Source organism: Myotis daubentonii, chromosome X, assembly GCF_963259705.1.
Source record: "Myotis daubentonii chromosome X, mMyoDau2.1, whole genome shotgun sequence".
In the NCBI taxonomy this organism is placed as follows: Eukaryota; Metazoa; Chordata; class Mammalia; order Chiroptera; family Vespertilionidae; genus Myotis; species Myotis daubentonii.
Genome location: NC_081861.1, coordinates 44,408,889 through 44,431,014, shown reverse-complemented (window position 1 = coordinate 44,431,014; position 22,126 = coordinate 44,408,889). Strand labels below are relative to the sequence as shown.

Genomic DNA, 22,126 nt, shown 5'->3' with positions numbered 1-22,126 from the left:
AATTCATCTGACTACTGCACAATAATGCTATGTACTATTAAAATACATCTGTGTATTTCTAAAAGATGATAATGATAATAAGCTATTTGTTGAGGAATTATTTTGGGTAAGGCATTGTGTTAAGTGCTATATAGACATTATTTCTTTAATCCTGACATCATCCATATGATTATTTTTAATTTACATATAAGAAAACTAAGGAGCGCCTGATCGGTTTGGCTCAGTGGATGGAGCATCGGCCTGCGGACTGAAGGGTCCCGGGTTCAATTCCGGTCAAGGGCATGTACCTTGGTTGCGGGCACATCCCCAGTGGGGGGTGTGCAGGAGGCAGCTGGTTGATGTTTCTCTCTCATCGATGTTTCTGACTCTGTATCCCTCTCCCTTCCTCTCTGTAAAAAATCAATAGAATATTTAAAAAAAGAAAAAGAAAACTAAGGAGCAAAAGAAAAAGAATATGGAGGACCAGAGACATGACACAAGAACATAGTTTTGAAGAGTCAGAGAAGGGCTTTACGGGTACATTATGTCTGACTCTAAAAGTGGACATACTTAACTACTATAATGCCTACCTTTGTAGAGTGAACAATTTACAAACTAGTCAAGACATGGAAGGGTTTTATAAGTAGTAAGAACAATATAGGCAAGGACATGAGTATGAAAGTGAAATGTACATACAAGAATTTTTCTAGGTACTTAATACAAGCTGTGAGTGGGAGGCTAGCATACCCAAGAGCCAACTCAGAAGTTAACTCTGTTGACCTGCACTGTCCAATACAGCAGCCACCAGGAGTATATAGCTATTGAGCACTTCAAATGTAGCTAGTCCAAACTGAGGCATGCTGTAAATGTAAATAAAATACACACCAGATTTCAAAGATTTAATAGGAAAAAAAGAATGTGAAATAAACTCACTAATTTTTCTATTTGAATTAGATGTTGAAATATTTTTGATATGAGTTAAATAATGTGTAATACTAAAATTAATTTTACCTGCTTTTTTTTACCTTTTTTTTAAAATGGGTTACAAGGAAATTTGAAATTCCATATGTCACTCACATCACATTTTATTGGGTGACACTGCTAGAGACCATCTCCAAAATATATCTCAATTCTATCCACTCCTTTTCATCTCTACTGCAATCACTTTATTGAAGACCCCTTGATCTCTTGGAAGAACTGCAACAACCTAACTAGTCCCTCTACTTCTATTTTTGTTTACTTCCAATCTATTCTCCCTATATAAGCGAAGATAGGTTTATTTGGTGTGTGTTTTTTTAACATAAATCAGTACACGTTATTCCCCTGCTGTCCAATGAGTTCCCACTCTACTTTAAATACAATTCAAACTCCTTACCACAGCCTCAAAAGCCCCCATGTGACTTGAGTCCTTACTAACCAAAACCAACACATACCATTCTAGCCTTTAGCCACTCTGCTTCAACCATGCTGGCCTCCATTTAGTTTTTTGTTTGTTTTGTTCTGTACTGTTCTGTCTTGTTTTGTTTTGTTTTGTTTTGTTTTGTTAATCCTCACCTGAGGATATTTTTTTTCCCATTGATTTTTAGACAGAGTGGAAGGGAGTGGGAGAGACAGAGAGAGAGAAACATTGATGTGAGAGACACCTGGATTTGTGTCCCTGGATTGGGGCCAAGGATCCTTCAGTCCAAGGGTTGATGCTCCAACCACTGAACCAAACAGGCTAGGGCTATTTATTTTTTTAACATACCAAGCCTCTTCCTAACTTAAGGCCTTTGCACATGTCATTACTGAAATGTTCTTCCCCTCGCTCTTTACACAACTACTTTTTCTCCTGTCAGGTCTTGAATTAAACCAGACCATACCAAGGAGACATTTCCTATCTTTACTCCTAAAACATGTTCCTTCCCTTTATAGCAAGGAAATTTGAAATTATGTGTATTGTGTTCCCTTGCTTTGTTTATTAACTGACTCTTCCATTAAGACTGTGAGCTACATGAAGGCCGAGACCAATGTGTATATCATTCAATAAAACATACCCTGAACCAGTAGGCATGCTACCAATATTTGTAGAATAAATAACTGATATAATAATGCTGTTACTGAAGTAAATTCATTTTTAATTAATGTAAAACAAACTAATAGAGAGTAGAATATGAATTAAGTCTAATTTTTTATAGAATCGTTTGGTTTACTCTCATTCATAACATTAAACAAAAGAATCTTTAGGAACTAAATTTAATGTTTGGATACTTAATTCTACTTAAGCAGCAGAAAAAAATTCAAGAAAAAGACCTATTTGGGAATTCCAGAACTTGCACTATTAACAACAGTACTTATTATATTGCTATTCCAAGTAGTCTAAACTTTGTCATAAATACAATGTCAAACCTTTAAATATAATTTCACCTCATCCCAATTATTTTCCATCCTGTTGGATGGAATTGTTTTCATATAATTACACCAATCTACATCTTAAAAAGATGAATTAAAAACAATATCAAATCTATCATTTCAAAATCTCATGAAGATAAAAACATCGATATCATAAAGAACATCGATGATAAATCATCTTTGATCTAGATACAAAAAATATAAAGTAAGGAAGCACTCAAAAATGCATTGCTCTTCTGCCAAATTCAGGTCAAAGTCAAATTCTACTAGTTATTACAAATGTACAATAGAATGGTCATAGGAGTAATAGTCAAGTACTGAGAAATTAGTATTTCTGCACTATGATGTTAAATGTTTACATTTTACTATTAAAATTTTAATAATAATTAATTTTTTGAGAAAATTCCAAGTTGATTCTAGTATCCAGAAGTTCATTCTATGATGGTAATATTTCACTTCAAACAATTATTGAATTTAACACTGAGACAATCAGCCTAAACATATTCAGTACACTCAAGATTAATAAATATCTTTTATATAAAGAGAACATACTAATCATGAAACAAGACTGTAAGAATATTACATTACCTGTCTGTAAGAGGCTGGGAGGGCATTCTTTTACTCAGTGATGGAAGATCCAGAGAATCTGGTTTCTTATCCATTCTGCAACATGCTTGGATACTTAAGTATTTAAATATGTGTACTTTACCCTTTAAACATATCTGTCAATAAATAATGGAGAAAGGTTTAATTATATAGGTCCAAAATATATGCTATCTACCAATTTACTTATATATTTTAATAACCTCAAATTATGTTGAGACATCACGATCATGATAGATACACTGCATACTTAATTTGTACTTCTGACATTAGGTGAAAAAAAACTGACAACACTGATACCAACTAAAATTCTATTGCTGTCTTTGTTCTTATTAGAAAAACTAAGTTAATTATTCTGTATTTCACTAAAGTTTTTTTTTGTTAACAGTACAATGTACAAACCAGTAAACAATATAAAATTTGCAATTTATGAGAGTTACCTTTATAAGAAAAAAGCAAAAAGAAATATATTTATTGTAGTGGTGAGAACAGAAAACAAAATTCATGTAATTCTTCAGTAATCTCATCAGAACCACTAAGTTGGTTGGGTAAACACCGGAGGAAAGCTAATAAAAAGAATTTAAATATAGGAAAAATGATTTTGTTCAAAGGTGTGAGAGTAGGCCAATTAGAATAAAATAATATGTAAATGGTCAATTCAACTAAGATAATATCCTGAAAAGTTATTTTCATTGCTGCTAGAAAAAGAATAATGATGGGTGAAATACTATCTGAAAGAAAAGTATGCTATATAAAAATGAGTGGTAAGGAAGTGATAAGTCAAATTTACAAAGATTAGCTGCAATCTCCATGAGTTAGATCAAGTAAGTATCTCTCAAAAATTGTAAGAAAGATATTGTTTTATGAGCTCACGTAACCTACCAACACATACAAAAATAATTAACAAAGAAAATAGTAAGAAAAGTACATTAAGAAGTAATTATCATTCCAGGTATAAAGAAGAACCATTTCTTAGATAAATCTCATAGTTACCAGGTCTGACTTGACCACTGAAAAATTTCATTGAAAACAAAAATTAAAACATTTGAGCTATTAGAATTGAACACATTACTAATTAAGATGTATCCTATTATCTGTCCAAACCAAACAAAAATTATTATATTACCAAATTAAATTAAAATCAATTATTTTCTTTTATAAATTCAATTTTTATAATAGTAATTCATGTACATAGTTTTAAAAGTCACAGAGAATTATAAAACAGAAAACAAAGTATTAATCCTAGCCCTGACCAGTGTGGCTCAATTGGTTGAGTGCTGTCCCATGTACCAAAAGGTCACCAGTTCAATTCCCAGTCAGGGAACATGTCCAGGTTGCAGTTCGATTGCCAGTCAGGGTGTGTACAGGAGGCAACGGATCGATGTTTCTCTCTCACATTGATGTTTTTTTCTCTCTCTCAATCACCCTCCCTCTTTAAAATACATATTTTAAAAAAGTAATTTTCCATTCCATCCCCTCCAATCACCAAGACCCAGTCCCTCATTGAACTCTTTTATTTGGTTTTCTGCTATTTACCTTCATATTTATAAATAACATGGCTTTATTGCTATCTTATTTTTATTTTTCAAGTATAGACTCTATTTGTTGAAGTCTTACTAAGGAAAAAGAGAATTTAGATTTATTTTATAACTACCACCACTTTCATATATCAATTCCACTACTACCATCCTCCCATCTCCAATAACCATAAACTCACATAAACATATTTCCTCCCTCTTCAGAAGTATGCATTGTGGTTAAGCACAAACTTTGGAGTCAGATAGCCTTGGTTTGAAACTGGGCTTTATTTATCACTTGCTAGCATATGACTTTAGGCAAGTCACTTAACTTCTATGCCCTTGTCTCCTCATATATAAAATGAGATATAATGACAGTACCTGTTTATAAAAAATGAATTAATGTGATAAAAATGAATTAATGCATATAAAGCATTTTAAACAATGTCTGGAGCACAGTAAGTGCTATATAAATATTTACTATTATTATAATACAGATTTTTTCATTAAATCAAAATAGAATATTTACACTATTATGAGTAAGAAAGTATTCACAGATGAACCACATAAGTTAGAGTACATTTTCTTTCTCCTGCAAGTTTTTGTTTTGTCTAAAGTGACTAATTACCTCATTTGCCTTTGCATAATTTTCTGTATGCCTATTACTAATTAATTCCTAACTCTATGACAAAACTGTAAAACCCTCTCCAAATTGACAAACACATCAAGTAATTTATCAATTTATTTCTTTTTCTTTTTGGAGATAACCACCCTACTCCAAACTGACTCGTTGCTCTCTAGGCCTATTGCAAATCTATCGATCTTGAACATGAAGGATTTTTCTTGCTTAATTTACTCCCACATTTTGATACAGCACAAACTCTGCTGGCTTTCTAATAAAGGCTACATGAAAGTTAAAATTTCTGAGACCTTGTAAGTTTGAAGCTTTTTTCTACCTCATACCTGACTGACAGTTTGAGTACAGAAAGATGTAAATATTCCCATAGTCATTGCAGATGTGGTTCTAACATCTTCTAGCTTCCTATGCTGCTACTGAGAAGTCATTCTGATTGTCACTCCTATGAATGAGACCCATTTTGTTTCAATGGAAGGCTTTCAGTGTTTTGGTCTCTCTTTCATGCTAGACATTATTCCTGCAAATGTCTAGTGATCTGTGGCTATCTGTTTGTCTTCAAGAGTGAAGCAATTAAGAAGTCAACTGGAATCTCTGTGTATGAGGGGGAAGTTTACCAATGGTGAGCCTCACTGTCTAGTGACCAGACAGGGACTGGCCATTTCATCAGGAGACCCCCTCAAAGATCAGTATATTCTCCAAGTTCAATCAATCAACCAAGAGAGAAATCCAGCCACCCTGCCTGAAATAAATAAGACAGGCTGAAAGCATTCTGAGAGCCAAGTAAGACAGTCTACTGGGAGGTCCCACAACTCACTATGTAGGCATTCATCGTTTTCAGTATAAGGTCTCACTTCTGCCCATAGCTATACTTGAAGTCCTTGACTCTGGTTTCCGGTCTCCCACAGTAGTGCTATCCAATACAGCAGCCATTAGCCTCATGTAGCTATTTGAATTAATTACATCTAAACAAAACTAAAAGTTCAAATTTTCAGTCACATTATACACTTTCAAGTGCTCAACAGTCACTTGTGATTACTACATTGGACAATGCAGATAGAGAACATTGCCATCAGCACAAAAAGTTCTAATAGACAGCACTGCTCTAAAGAGTAAATTCCAGGCTTATGCTAACACAAGAACCTATAGCAGGGGTGGGCAAACTTTTTGACTCGAGGGCCACAATGGGTTCTTAAACTGGACCGGAGGACCGGAACAAAAGCATGGATGGAGTGTTTGTGTGAACTAATATAAATTCAAAGTAAACATCATTACATAAAAGGGTACGGTCTTTTTTTTTTTTAGTTTTATTCATTTGAAACGGGCCGGATCTGGCCCACAGGCCGTAGTTTGCCCACGGCTGACCTATAGTCATTTGGCTGCTGAGCAGAGGGAGGGAATCTGAGAGAAATCTACCTACTCCTCAGAGTAAACCCTAGGCTTCTGCTAATGCAAATGGGGGGTCATGTGGCTTCAGAGCTAGAGGCAAGAATCTGACAGTGTAAATCTTAGACCTGTAGTGTCCAATGGTAGCCACTAATCACATGAAATTATTTAAATTTCAATTAATCAAAATAAAAATCAATTGTCGGACCTCCGGTCAGGACACATACAAGAAGAAACCAATGAATCAATGAACGCATAAATCAGTGGAACAACAAACTGGCTTCTCTCTCTCTCTCTCTCTCTCTCTCTCATCAATCAAAAAAAAAAGTTTAAAGCTCATGATCCATTTTGAATCAGTTTAAAAAGATTTAAAATAATATCAAATTCAATTAAAATTTTGGTTCCCTCAACCAGTACATATTTCAAGTCCTCAGTGGCCACATGCGGCAAGTGACTATGGTACTGGACAGCACTTTATAAAACACTAGAGGCCCGGTGCACAAAAATTTGTGCACTCGGGGGGAGGGGGGGGTCCCTCAGCTGGGCTGTGCCCTCTCAAAGTCTGGGACCCCTCGGGAGATAACGACCTGCTGGCTTAGGCCTGCTCCCGGGTGGCAGAGGGCAGGCCCAATCCCTAGGTGCAGCCCCTGGTCGGGCTCAGAGCAGGGCCGATTGGGGAGTTGGGGTGCCGGCCCCTGTCATGCACAGAGCAGGGCGATCAGGAGGTTGCGATGCCACCCTCAGTCACGCTCAGGGTAGGGCCGATTGGGGGGTTGGGGCACCGCCCCCTGTCACACTCAAGGCAGGGTCGATGGGGAGGTTGGGGCGCCACCCCTGTCACGCACAGAGCAGAACCAATCAGGGGGTTGGGGCGCTGCCCCCTGTCCCGCACAGAGCAGGGCCCATCAGGGGGGTTGGGGCTCCGTACCCTGTCATGCACAGAGCAGGGCCCATCAGGGGGTTGGGGAGCTCCCCTGTCACTCACAGAGTAGAGCCAATAGGGGAGTTGTGGCACCGTCCCCTGTCACACACAGAGCAGGGCTGATGGGGAGGTTATGGCTCTACCCCGTCACACACATAGCAGGGCCCGTGGGGGGCCGGGGGGGGGGCATCGCCCTCTATCACCCACAGAACAGGGCCGATCAGGGGGTTGGGGCACCACCACTGTCACACTCAGGGCAGGGCTGATGGGGAGGTTATGGCTCTACCCCGTCACACACAGAGCAGGGCCCGTGGGGGGGGGGGGGGGCGCACACTGTCACACACAGAGCAGGGCCGATCAGGGGGTTTGGGCACTGCCCCCTGTCACGCTGATCCCGGTGCCAGGAGGCCTCGCAGCTCCGCTGATCCCGGTGCTGGGAGGCATATTACCCTTTTACTATATAGCATAGAGGCCTGGTGCATGGGTGGGGACCGGTGGTTTGCCCTGAAGGGTGTCCTGGATCAGGGTGGGGGTCCCCACTGGGGTGCCTGGCCAGTCTGGGTGAGGGGCTGAGGGCTGTTTTCAGGCTGTTGGGTGACTGAAGCTCCCAACCGTTCCTTTTTTCTTTTTTTTGTTTTTATTCTGGGCCAACTTTAGCTGTGGCTCCAGCTCTGCGGCCTCTGCCGCTGGGAAAGCGGAAACCCTCCGGCCCAGACTTGTTTGTGTTCTACAATCAAAACTCTGTATCAACTCCAGCTCTGAGATCCCAGCTAGCTGAAAGCAGGTTTCTGGAGTTTTTTTAGCTTCTCTATGTTACTATGTTTCAAACTGCCCACTCAGAGGCCTGCAGCGGCAGGCGGGGAACGTTTCCTCGGTCACTGAGGCAACCAAGCCTCATGTTAGTTTCAAGCTGCCTGGCTGCCGGCTGCCATCTTGGCTGACAGTTAATTTGCATATCTCGCTGATTAGCCAATGGGAAGGGTAGCGGTCGTATGCCAATTACCATGTTTCTCTTTTATTAGTGTAGATTCTCACTGAGGTGAGCAGAGTTTGCTGCCTCAAAATACCACTTTTGGGGATATTGATTATTTTAAGAAACAAAATACCACTTAGGGGGATAATGTAATTTTAAGAGACAAAAGACTAAAGGAGCCTTTTACCTCCTCCTTACCTGTTTTTTTTTAAAAATCAGATAGAAAAATCTGCTCCAGAAAGGGAGATCACCTTAGCATAACATGAACTAAATTTGGCAGAAAGGGACCTGCAAAATGTGTTTGTTGGACCCACTCTGTGTCTGGGTAACCTGGAAAGAATTTGTTTACCAAATCTTTGCTCCTTCTTATCTACCTGTGAATTGCCTACCTTCCGTTTGAAGTCCAAATTACTCCCCCGCCACTCCCCCGGGTATGTGCCCCGACCGGGATTGAAGGTGAACCCCGTGGTATGTGCTCCGACCAGGGGTTGAACCGGCTCCAGCTGCTCTGGTGGTCAGTAAAACTGTTTTGCAGGTGCCACTCTCCGGAGGAGGGCACATGAGCCTCAACTGCAGGATTTGTCCTGGGATCCCGTATTCTTACCCCACATATGTACATCCATAATAATTTTGGCTATTTTCTCCCATTAATCTGCCTCATGTAAATCTGATGATTAGAACAGACAGAATAACTTAGAAGGACAGAAGGAAAATCTTTCCCCCTTCCACACCTTCATTCAGAAACTTCTACTGAACAGCAGTGCCTTAAACAATCTACAGGCTTTCAAGTTTTCAGTCTTTCTTCCCTATATTCAGATCTACATGTTTCCTTCAATAATCAACAACAAAAATACCCCAGTCATCCCCAGGTTTAACACAGTAAATCAATTTATTTTTTGTTGCCTTCTCCCATAGCAGACACAAGTTTCAGCTTTCTTTGTCATGCTCAGGCAGCTACTACCAGGACCCCTGTCAGACTTGATCTGAATTAGAAAAGGCACCTCTTTTGGAATGAGTGGAATGTACCTTTGTAGAAGGAAAAAGGCAACCCTTCTTCTAGATCTATGCAACACTGTGCCAGGGCACATGGCTTGGAAGTAGAGGGCAGGCTGGAGTTTCACTGCCATGTGCCTCCTCAGCAGATACTCTTGTGCAGTAATAATTAGAGACCCTAGCTACCACTATTCCATATATTTTCCTTTTTCCAAAATTCTGTGGCCATCTCTCCCCTGCTGTCCTCTCTCTTTCATTCTTTGTCCTTGTAGGTTTATATCTTAGTGTATTCCTTTAATATAATTTTAGTGGATTCCACATGGATTTAATCCTCAAACTAAAAATCTAAATTAATACTTTTACACTTGTATAGTGTTCTTTGTGTTATGATTCCATCTATCAGTGCTAAGAAAACGCTTCTATCACTCACACAAGTTTCAAGTGGATACACAGCTGAGTGGCATAGATGTAGAAAGACTGCATAGTCTATCCTTTTGAAATAACATTAACAATCAGAATTATCAGTTCACAAGCAAAATGTTTACGGCTAGGTTTTCAAATCCTATTTTCCAGAGTTAAGATAAAACTCCTACCAAAGTAAAAAAGCCATTTCTCAGAAAAACTCCCTTAGATAATAATAACTCAACAACAAATTAACTTTTACTTCTGATGATTTTTCAATTTACCAGTAACAGATATAATTCTGAATAAAAAGAGAAGAAACAAGTAATAGATTTTTATTACAAACCTGCGCTGGTGGTACTTGCAATGGATTGTTATCCAAAATTATTACTTGTAAATTATGCAGCTTCCTGTAACAAACTGGAATCTCGGTCACTTTATTACAAGAGAAATCCAGCTTGACTAAGGGAAGATCTCCTAATTCTGTTCAGAAATGAAAAAGAATTAAATTGAGTTTTCCATAGTTGCTCTTTTATTCATGTCAGTAAAAACAGTGAGCATCTTACCATCTGGCAAGGCATGAAGATTATTTCTTCTTATATTGAGCTCTCTAAGTGAATGTAATTTTCCCATTTGTTGGGGAAGAACCTGAATCTCATTGCAGCTAATATCCTAAGGAAAATAAGAAAATAAAATTATAACAAACTAACTGAGAAATACAGATATATTTCAATTCTTAAATTAAAGAGCATGGCTAATAACTAGAAAAAATTATCTTTTAAAAATATCTTTTTATTTTTAAATTACAGTTGACATACAATATTATATTAGTTTCAGGTGTACAACCCCATGATTAGGCATTTATATAACTTGCGAAGTGATCATCCCGATAAATCTAGTACCCATCTGACACCAACAGCTTAACTAGTGGGAGGTCACTGGCACCATCCAGGATGGACATTAGATACAATCTAAGTTAACCATTCTAACCGACTCTGAAGGGAGGCTGTGAGAGTCCACTACAGAAGTTTGGTAGTTAGGAAACAAAGAAACTCAGAAATACATAAAAAGAAAATCTCATTGTCTAAGTTGTTCAGGATCTGGATTTTAGAGTCCCCTGAACCAGCAGCGCTGCTTTGAATAAAGGCTTTTCCTGAAACCTCAGAGTGTCCAACTGTCTCTTCCGCACCAATTCCATATTCCATTACATACCTAGTTATTACAATATTGTTGACAATATTCCTTATGCTGTACTTTTCATCCCAGTGACTATTTTGTAACTATCAATTTGTACTTCTAAATCCCTTCACCTTTTTCACCTATCCCCCCAACCCCTCCCATCTGGCAACCATCGAAATGTTCTCTGTTTCAGTTCTGCTTGTTTATTTTGTTTTTAAGTTTCAACATAAAAGTAAAATCATCTTGCATTCATCTTTCTCTAACTTATTCCACTCAGCACAATACCTTCTAGAGCAGCCGTGGGCAAACTACGGCCCGCGGGCCGCCCCGTTCGGCTGTTCTATCCTCCGGCCCGCAGAGCCGAAAGAGCGGAGGGTTCTCTTGCTCTCCCCTCCGCTCCTTCACCAGCAGCAGTGTTAACATGGCAACGTCGGGAAACACGGCCACAGCTCCTTCTTCTGAGTCCCGTTTAAGAACCCATTGTGGCCCTCGAGTCAAAAAGTTTGCCCACCCCTGTTCTAGATCCATCCATGTTGTTGGAGATGGCAAGATTTCATTCTTTTTTATGGCTGAGTCATATTCCACTTCTTTATCCCTTCATCTATTGATGGACATTTAGGTTGCTCCCATGTCTTGGTTATTGTAAATAATGCTGCAATGAATATATGGATGTATATGTCTTTTGATTTAGTGTTTTGGGTTTCTTGGGTAAATATTTAGAATTGGAATTGCTGGGTCCTTCTTTGTCTCTTGTTATAGCCTTTGTTCTAAAGTCTATTTTGTCTGGTGTAAGTATTGCCACCCCAGCATTTTTGTTGTTGTTGTTTCCATTTTTGTGAAATCACTTTTTCTGTCTGTTTATTTTCAGTCTGTGTGGGTCTTCTGATCTGAAGTGAGTCATTTGTAGATAGCGTGTATGTGCATATTAATATATATATATATATATATATATATATAGAATATAGAAAACATATATATGTACATATGACATATATATACAAGATATATACTATATATACACATACACATATATATATATATACATATATATATATCTTGGCTTTATTATCCATTCAGCCACTGTGTCTTTTGATTAGAATATTTAATCCATTTGCATTTAAAGTAATTGTTGATAGGTATGTACTTATTGCCATTTTATTATTTATATATTTTTAAATCTTTTTCTCTTCTTAAAGAAACCCTTTAACATTTCCTGTTATACTAGTTTGGTGACGGTGAACTCCTTTAGCTTTTTCTTGTCCGGGAAGCTCTTTATCTGTCCTTCAATTCTAAATAATAGCTTTGCTGAATAGAGTAATCTTGATGTAGGTCCTTGCTTTTCATCACTTTGAATATTTCTTGCCAGTCCCTTTTGACCTGCAAAGTTTCTGTTGAGAAACCAGCTGACAGTCTCAGGGGTGGCTCCCTTGTAGGTAACTAACTGTTTTTCTCTTGCTGCTTTTGAAATTTTCTCTTTGTCTTTAACCTTTGACATACTATCTAATGAAAGAGTAATATTCAAATTGACCATCACTCCAACACAAAAGATGGCCAGCAGGGGAGGGCAGTTGTGGGCAATCAGGCCAGCAGGGGAGGGCAGTTCAGAGGGACCAGGCCTAAAAGGGATTGCAGTTGGGGGCGACCAAGCCTGCAGTGGAGGGCGGTTGGGGGGACCAGGCCTGCAGGGGAGGGCTGTTGGGGTGACCAGGCCTGCAGGGGAGGACAGTTAGGGGCAATCGGGCTGGCAGGGGAGGGCAGTTGGGGGCGAGCAGGCCTGCAGGGGAGGACAGTTAGGGGCAACCAGGCCATCAGGGGAGGGCAGTTGGGGGTGACCAGGCCAGCAGGGGAGAGAAGTTAGGGGCAATCAGGCAGGCAGGCAGGCAAGCAGTTGGGAGCCAGAAGTCCTGGATTCTGAGAGGGCCTAAACAGGCAGTCAGACATCCCCCAAGGGGTTCCAGATTGGAGAGGGTGCAGGCTGGGCTGAGGGACACACTCCCCTGTGCACGAATTTCGTGCACCGGGCCTCTAGTTTTAATTATAATGTGTCTTGGAATGGGCCACTTTGGGTTCATCTTGTTTGGGACTCTCTATACTTCCTGGATTTGTACCATCTATTTTTTTCACCAAGTTAGAGTTTTCCTTTATTTTTTTCAAGTAGGTTTTCAATTCTTTGTTCTCTTCTCCTTCCAGCATCCCCAAGTTGCAAATGTTGGTACACCTGAAGTTTTCCCCGAGGCTCCTTGCACTATGTTCACTTTCTTGGATTCTTTTTTGTTTTTGGTGTTCTGATTGGGTGTTTTCTGCTTCCAAACAGCTGATTTGATCCTCTGCATCATCTACTCTACTGTTGCAAAAGTTACATTTAATGTTTTTCTAAAGATGGATTATCTGGTAGATTTCTATTTATATTACATCATGATGTTAACCTAGTATATTTAACATGAATTTTTTGTGCAAAAATTTGAGGTTATAATTTAATACTACATCAATCTGCCATTTGAAAATCTCAACTAAAGACCACTCTCATCAACTAAAACCAGAAGTAAAGGTGATCTAAGTGTTTTTAATTTAGAGGTAAAATAAAAGACAACTATCAACCATTGGGATAATCTGTCAATTACAGTTGTTTTGAGATACTTGGTTGGGCAGAAGCAGAGGAAGTCAAGGATTTACACATGTGAGCTGAAGAAGTAAAATCTGTGGCCAGGATTGATTTAACTAAGCCTCTTTCTCAGAAGGATGCAATATATGAGGGATTACAAACACAAAGTTTATGGCTCACAGCCCAAAGACAATCTAGGGAATCTGAGTAGGAAATGTCTCAGGGTTAAATTAAAATGCAAGCCCTGATTTAAAGATAAACAATACCACATTTCCATAAAAAGAGGATAAATAACAGCTTAAAGTTAATTGTGCTCTCCTCTCCCTCCCCTTTCTTATTACCACATCAACCAAAAGAGGGAAAACATCTGCAACAAGATCTCAGCACTTGTTCCAGACACACTGCAAATGAAATTCATATTCTACCACAACTGCCCCCAATTTCCAACTTTCACTGGACATTATATTAGCTTGGAAGGAAAGGAATGAAAGATATATTCATTCTTATCAAAAGTAAAAATGACAGGAAGGTAATTCAATGAAATATTAAAGAATATCTAATCATCTAACCTAAAGATTATTGGGGAAATGTATCTTACATACTTCTTTCAAAGGCATCTTTATTCGACAATGAATATTTATGAAATACCAACTATTTGCTAGGCACTGATCTAGTTGCTAGGGACTACGGAAACTCAGAAGGTGCCACCCCCAATGTGCCTCAGTGGTATGTGGATTATTTTGAGCTAAAGGCAACTGAGACCATGAAGGCTCAAGAGAAACTACTGTCCCCTCTCCCCGTCCTTAATTATCTAGAATTTAAATTAGGAGCCTGGCCCATGGTAAGAGTTATCACCAGAAATGTCTTTTTATCAATCTACATGGCAAGACAAACTATTAATCACTGAACATGGGCACTCTCTGCAGTGGCCTTCTGAAGCCCCAGGGTACATTAACTCATCCCTAGCTCAGAATGTCATATATACCCACCAATGTTCCCTTTCTGTCTCTGAACCTCTCCTGAATATGGGTCTCTGACTCTCTCATGTACATGGAATCCCAATACATTTGTGTGCATTAAATGTGGTCGTTTTCTCTTCGTAATCTGTCTCATGTCTATCTGATTATTAGACCAGCCAGAAGAACCTTGTGGGTAGAGGAAAGTTTCTTCCTCCCCCACGGGACACATCAAGGAATAAAGCAAACAAAAATTCCTGCCCTCACAGCTTTTTATGGAGCTTACATTCTAGCAACGGGGAGATTATATAATATGCTAGAAGATGATAAGTGCTATTTTTTAAGAAAACACAGCAGGGCAAAGGCAAATGGCAGTGTGCTATTGATAGTAGGTTGTGATATTAGCAATTTAAATTGTCTCATGGAGAAGCTATTATTTCAGCAGTCTTGTCAGAGTTGAGAGTGTGATCCATGCAAATATATAAGAAAAGACTATTCCTAGTCAATAATATTGTGGTAACTAGGTATGTATGGTGCCAGTTAGGGTACTGAAAAATATTGTCTAACCACTAAGCTGTACACCTGAAACCAATACAAAATAAAATTAATAGGAAAAAAATATTCCAGACAGAAGGAACAATAAATGGAAAGGCTCTTAAGCAAAGCGTGCCTGACCTACTAAGAACAACTTTGGCTTTTACTCAGACAAATATGGGCAAGAACCAGAAACTTTTAAAAAGAGGTATGACTTGACCTGACTTATGTTTGGACAGGACCACTTAGCGGCTGTGTTGAGAATAGACTATTATCCAAATGACAAATAATAAAAGTTTGGGAAAATGTCCTTTAAAGTAAATACTATTGCTTTCTCCCAAAGGTGTCTAATACTGAAGATTTTGTTATAGAAAATCTATAGCAATTTGATAGAGAGCTACCTTTTCCCAGAACAAATAAAACTAAGCACAGGAAACTGACCCATTCAACCAATGGATACTCTACAAAATACTCTGCTGGGGGTTTGGAAGTCTGAGAGTATTTCCTAGGCTTCTAATGACAGAATTTAACTGTAGTTGGCCACCAAATTCTTGTGGAATAGTGTCATTGGAAAATATTCTAATGACAGGTAAACCCACAAATTCACTATGTGATTTATAATTGTCAATTAGCCATCCTAATGTTATATATCCACTGTTACTGATTTCAAGAGTTTATAGCACAATAATTTTATAATGCCTAGTAAAGCTATGATATTTAATATTTTAAAATATGACTTTGATTAATTTTAGTTATAAATTCTAGCTCTAGAAATCATATCCCTCTCTCTATATATACCCCCTAGAGAACTCGCCTTTCCCCCAGATAATCAGCAACCTCTGAAGCAGACGAAGATAGTAGTCCAGACCTGACTAATGGTCACAAGGCCTGGACCTCTGGCTGACTAAAGATAACATCTTGACCTAAGCTATGTTTCAGTTGCTGAGCCCTAAAGCGGAATGACCCCTTGGCTACTTTTCCATGAGACTAAACAAAGGGAGGTCAGAAAAGACGTCAGAGCTGTCCTCACGGCCTAAAGAAATGATTACCCTTACCTCACTTCTGACCAATCAGCTCCCAGCATGATCCCGAACCCCCAACCCATAGTATCTTGTGATTTAGCCCTATATTATCTGTAACATACATGCCATCGCGGAGTTGTTTTATTTAGAGCTAAAGGGCCCTGTCTCCGTATTGGAGAGACAATTACTATTAAATTATTTTCTCTCTCTATACTTTAAACTCCTGCTTGTGTATTTCTTTGGGCCAGTGAACACAGGCAGGCAGACCCAAAGAAAATCAATGGGGTTCTAGTAACAAATACCCTATTTAAATAAAAATACTAGAATATATAGTTCCAGAGACATGGAAGGATGGGACAGACTGGCTAATCTCAGATGGAAGGAAGGGAGGTGGGAAGAGATTGACCAAAGAATTTATATGCATATATGCATAACCCATGAACACAGACAACAGTGCGGTGAAGGCCTGAGGGGAGGAGCAGGATGGAGGGGGGTCAATGGGGGGGAAAGGGGAGAACATCTATAATACATTCAACAATAAAGATAATTTTTTTAAAAAAATCTAAACATCCTAAATATTTTTGCAATTTCACTTATCTTAAAACCATCTCATGTAATATAATTTAGAACACAGGTCCAAAAATTGAATGAAAAAAAGAAAAAGAAACAATAGAGCCACAGAATCTAAAAGTATAACATATATAAAATCTTTAAAAATATTAAGTGTCTAGGTCAAAAAAGGAATGGTTCTCTTTTATTATAAATTTGTTAGATCAACATCTGAACTCTTCTGTTCATTGGTGAGTATAACATTAAAAGAGACCTTAATAAAAGAGAACATTTTCGAGACAGAAATAGTTAAAAAGAAAAAGTAATAAAGAACAGAAATATGAAAAGGAATAAAAGTAATAACCATGTTTAAGCTACAGACAAACAGGCCTTAGAGTTTGGAAAAATGGAGAGTAGACACACAAAAGATTACAAACATCAGAAGGGAAGCTAAGTTTTCATGATCTATACTTCACAAGGTAGTCCGAGGACCAGTAGATAAAAATGATAGAGGCACGGATTTTAGTGCAAAATAAAAAGGATAAATAGTTTTGCAAAAAAGAATCAGGACTCTCTCTCTCTCTCTCTCTCTCTCTCTCTCTCTCTCTCTCTCACACACACACACACACACACACACACACACACACACACACACACACACACTTTCCACCACTGAACATATCCAGCTAGAGTGGTAAGGATTTCCTGCATTAGGAAGTGCTTATATCTGATCATTTATAAGATCTCTTTCAACCTTAAAATTATCTGGTTCTAAAACATAGCAGGACTAAGTTCAAGGAAGTTTCCTTGTGCAATGATTGCACGTGCAGGTATTCCTTAATGAATAAAAGCAAGACATTCCTGAAATTTCTGTTCATTACATTCTATTAGCATATTAATTTCCCATTATAAAATTATAAATAACTTCCTCAAGAAAATTTTTGGCCATCCACACATAATAAAGTCGCACTTAAGAATATTTTTTAAATATCCATGTATTAGGAAAGCATTACTAAAGATAAAGCAAGATAAAAATAAACGGCATGGTATATTGTATAAAGTGGAAGTAATATAAATGTGAAAATTAGTTCAATGCCATGAAGATCTGACTATGTTCCTCTCAGAGTTCAATGTCCTTTAAATTATTCCTATATTTCTACAATCAATTGTATATAATGGCCTCTTGGTCCCAAAAACTGTTATAAAATCACATGAGTTTTGTTCACTCTACTGTTTATCCCCTTTCTCTGAAGCTCTCATAGCAGCCCTGTAAAACCTTAAAAAAACCTGTATTTTTTACTGGTAAGACCTTTACTTTCCACAAAAATGGGCAGACAAATGCTTATTCATTTGAAAAGCATTTCTTAAGAGAAGTAAGCTTCTGCTGAGGACTGAGGAACAAATCAGGCTTTTATTGGCTGTGAGCTAAAATCAGATAAGCAATAGTATTTAGAAATTTTCCTAAAGTGAACTTAGGCATATATCAAGTTATTCTTTTCTTAAAAATTAGAGTGAAATTACATAAAGAAATGAGTAATATTCCAAAATATAAAGGCATGTATTTATGTATATTATATACAATCAATACAACTGTTTTACTCACCAATTCCATTAAATCTTTTAACTTCCCAATTTCTTCTGGAATGGATACCAGTTTATTATTACTGATGACCAAAACTTTAAGAGGAAGATCAAATAAGTATTTTGGCAACGTTGATAAAAGATTTCGACTGAAAAGAATAAGAAAGTCTTATTATGAGAAGTATGTCTGAAACCTGACACGTTATGCTGAAAAAGAACAAATCACCTCAAAAGTAAATAAGAAGCTCTGACTAAATAATAACTATCACTTAATGAAAGCTTAGTTTGTATCAGACTAAAATCTTTATATGCACTATCTCATTTAATCCTCACGTTAACCCCACAAGATAGGTAATTATTAGAGACATTATACACCACCAGTTCTCAAAACCCAAAATCATTCTTCTGAGCTGAAGAAAGCCAGAACCTTGCTCTCTACTATAACTTCACTATGATCAGTAACTCCATGCCTTTAACAAGGATAAGGCTCCAAGGATGAATTTGCATGTACGACTATGTTTAAATTTATGAAAGAATGAATAGGATTATATCTTTGAAAACATGTAATAAGCCTAACTTATTTCCTTTTTCTATAAGTTTATGGTAGAACAGCCTACTAGCACCTTTATCGCGGCTCAAAGTTCATACATTTTTATCTCTGTAGATACACTTAAATACAACAACAATTAACATTTATTGAGTGTTTACTATGTGCCAGGCCATGTTCAGAACACCTCACATGAATTAACTCAACTAACACTCACAACAATCTACTTTAGAAAGATAAATACTATCATGATGCCTATTTTACAGGTGATGAAACAGTGAAAAAGATATTAAACTCCTCAAAGTCACGCAGCTGGTAAGTGGGAAAACCAGCATTCATATCCAGGCTATCTGGCCCTGGGTTCCTTACCCTCAGACTACTGTGGTCAAATTCATACACCAATACAGACTGATCTAAATGATCCCCACTATAGACTGAATATGCTGCGCCCTCTCCTGAAATTACAGTGTTGAAACCTAATCCCCAAGGTGATGATATTAGTTGGGGCCTTTGGGAGGTGATTAAGTCATGAGGGCAGAGCCCTCATGAATGGTTTTAGTAGCCTTATAAAAGAGGCCCCTGAGAGCCCCCTAACCCCTGCTAGATGGCCATCTATGAACCTGGATGCGGGTCCTCACCAGACACTAAATTTGCTGGCGCCTTGATTTTGGATTTCTCAGCCTCCAGAACTGTGAAAAGTTTCTGTTGTTTTATAAACCACTCAGTCTATGGTATTGTTATAGCAGCCCGAATGGACTAAGAAAATCCTACCAAACTATATAAAGTGTACCATTACATTTACACACTATACCAAGCATTCATGAGCAATGAGCTATTATTTTTCCTGTTTTTCAAAGTGATATTTATAGACTTGTATGTACCTAACATTTTGTGTATTGTGTACAACAAAAGCCCAGTGTTACCCTAACAGGATTTCAAAAACTTTCACCCCATTTTATGCCTGCAGGGGACATCCAGAAACATTAGACTGGCTTTAGACCTGGCAGTAGACTTAAAAAAAAAAAAAGACAATGTTACTAGAACAGGAATCCTGGCCAGGCTGCTGGAATGTCAAGTATGCTAGGGGCCTGTCACAACTCTTGACACTTTTAGGATCAAGCAAGATGAAGCACACAAGGATCTTCCTGCATGATTCTACTTAAAAAGGAGGTAGTATACAGGAAGGAGGGGAGCTTAAAAATCATCTTAAAAGTTTCTCAAAGATATTTTCACCAGAATAAAAAATAAAGTAGAAAAAATAATGACACATACACAAACATTCTAATCTCCCTCAGATAAAAAAAAACCACACATTTAAAAACTGACTTATTTGCTTCCCTTAATAACCAGGTTCATTGAATTACCACAGTAAGCTTTCTGCAGAATTTATTTCTTTATACATAACTATAGTAAGTCATTAATCTTTACTTTTTTGGCCACATGTTTTAGAGACAGTCAAAGGAAGTCAGTCACTAAAACAAATGTTACTTCAATAAAGGTTGTTCAAAATGTCTGTGACTGTACACAAAAATCAGAAGTTAACTTTTATAGATCAAAACAAGAAAGAATCAGAGAGTTTTAATAAAGTTACAGGCATACCTCGTTTGATTGTGCTTAGAGTTATTGCACCTCACAGGTGTTGCATTTTCTACAAATGAAGGCAAGACCCTCCACCAGCAAAAAGATACCTACTTTAATATGGTGGTCTGGAACAGAACCCACAATATCTCTGAGGCATACCTGTATTCTAAGATACACCATAGGTGTTAATATAGAAATGTACTTCAATTTTGGACAAATCACTTTTTTTTCCATAAAAGAACAAAATGAAACAAAGACGAACTTTCCTCAAACTTCTCCCAAGCCAGGTCAAGGAAAAGAGCACCCAAATGACTGACATCTATGGAAATAAATCTCTCTCATGTATTTTAAGGTGTAAAGTAGTTTCGGTTAAAATAGTATGTACAACCAGGTGACACCACTGGGGGAAACATACATAATAATTAATATATCACAACAAGAAAGGAACATTATTACTTTTGTATATTACTTATATATACTACTTCCCTATATGGGAGTTTAAACAATTAACTTCGCTAAGGAAGGGAAATAAACTATCCCTTACAACTCAATAAAAAAGAAAAATAAGAAAACAATTCTAAAATTGTCACAATACAGCAATTTCCATTCAATGTCACTCATTTAACAGGGCATTCTTATTCTTATTAAATGTTCACTCTGTTATAAATATAGGGTAATAGCTTAAGAATGAGATTTCTACAGCCATATTACTTTATTATAATCTTGGCTATACACACACACACACACACACACACACACACACACACACACACACGGTGTCTCCCAAAATGTATACATACTTAGAATAATTATTAATTCCAATGGGTTAAATCTGAAAAGAAATATCAATTAGGCTATCCACTGTTTAAGTATCTCACTTGAAAATGAAATGTATTTCATTTTTTATTTATTTTTAAAAAAATATTTTTTATTGAAGAGGAAGGGAGAGAGAGATAGAAACATCAATGATGAGAGAGAACCATTGATCGGCTGTCTCCTGCATGCCCCCTACTGGGGATTGAGTCCACAATCCAGGCATGTGCCCTTGTCTGGAATTGAACCCAGGACCCTTCAGTCCACAGGCTGATGCTCTATCCACTGATCCAAATCGGCTAGGGTGAAATGAAATATATTTTAAAAAACACTGCCTTAATAATTATTCGAAGTATGTTTATACATTTTCTGGGAGACACCCTATATAGAACTTTGGGCAAATAGTTAACTCCTCTGTGCTTCAGTTTCCTCATCTGTAATAATAAAAGTACAGGGATAATAAAAGTACATATCTCAAAATGCTGTTGTGAACATGAGGTAACACGTGTAAAGTATTTGTAACACTGCCCGGCACACAGTAAGCACGTATTCGATATTAACATCAACTGTCATCCACCTCTTAATGTTCCACCATTCCCATCCCAATCTATCCATCCTTGAAGTAGCAACAGAAAGTCACAGGAGTGTGAAAAATATCACAACGATTGTTTATTTAACTGAGGATGCATATAAATAAATGGGTATTGTGGTGCTATGATTTCAGTAAAATATTTCTGATGTAAAGCCTTGCTATTCAAAGTGATTTAAGGACCAGCAGGCATGGGCATTACCTAGCAGCTTGTTAGAAATGCAGGTCCCACTGCAGACCTATGAAATCAGAATCCTGTTTTAATCCCCAGGTGATTCCCGTGCACATTAGTTTGAGAAGCATTGCTCTCAAAATAAGACTAAAGGCCTATACAGTAGTGTGGACATATAAAAAATACAAATAAGATACTACT

General features: G+C 37.7%; 1 protein-coding gene across 2 annotated transcripts in view; it reads right to left on the bottom strand.

Moving 5' to 3' along the window:
- LRCH2 (leucine rich repeats and calponin homology domain containing 2) overlaps positions 1 to 22,126 on the bottom strand; it is a 110,234-nt gene that overhangs the window by 54,221 nt on the left and 33,887 nt on the right. For both annotated transcript variants that reach the window (XM_059678606.1, XM_059678607.1), the window contains exons 3-6: positions 18,246 to 18,372; positions 10,367 to 10,472; positions 10,147 to 10,283; positions 2,959 to 3,092 (exon numbers count right to left, since the gene is read on the bottom strand). In XM_059678606.1, coding sequence (XP_059534589.1) covers positions 2,959 to 3,092; positions 10,147 to 10,283; positions 10,367 to 10,472; positions 18,246 to 18,372 — 504 coding nt within the window. The remainder of the gene's footprint in view (positions 1 to 2,958; positions 3,093 to 10,146; positions 10,284 to 10,366; positions 10,473 to 18,245; positions 18,373 to 22,126) is intronic.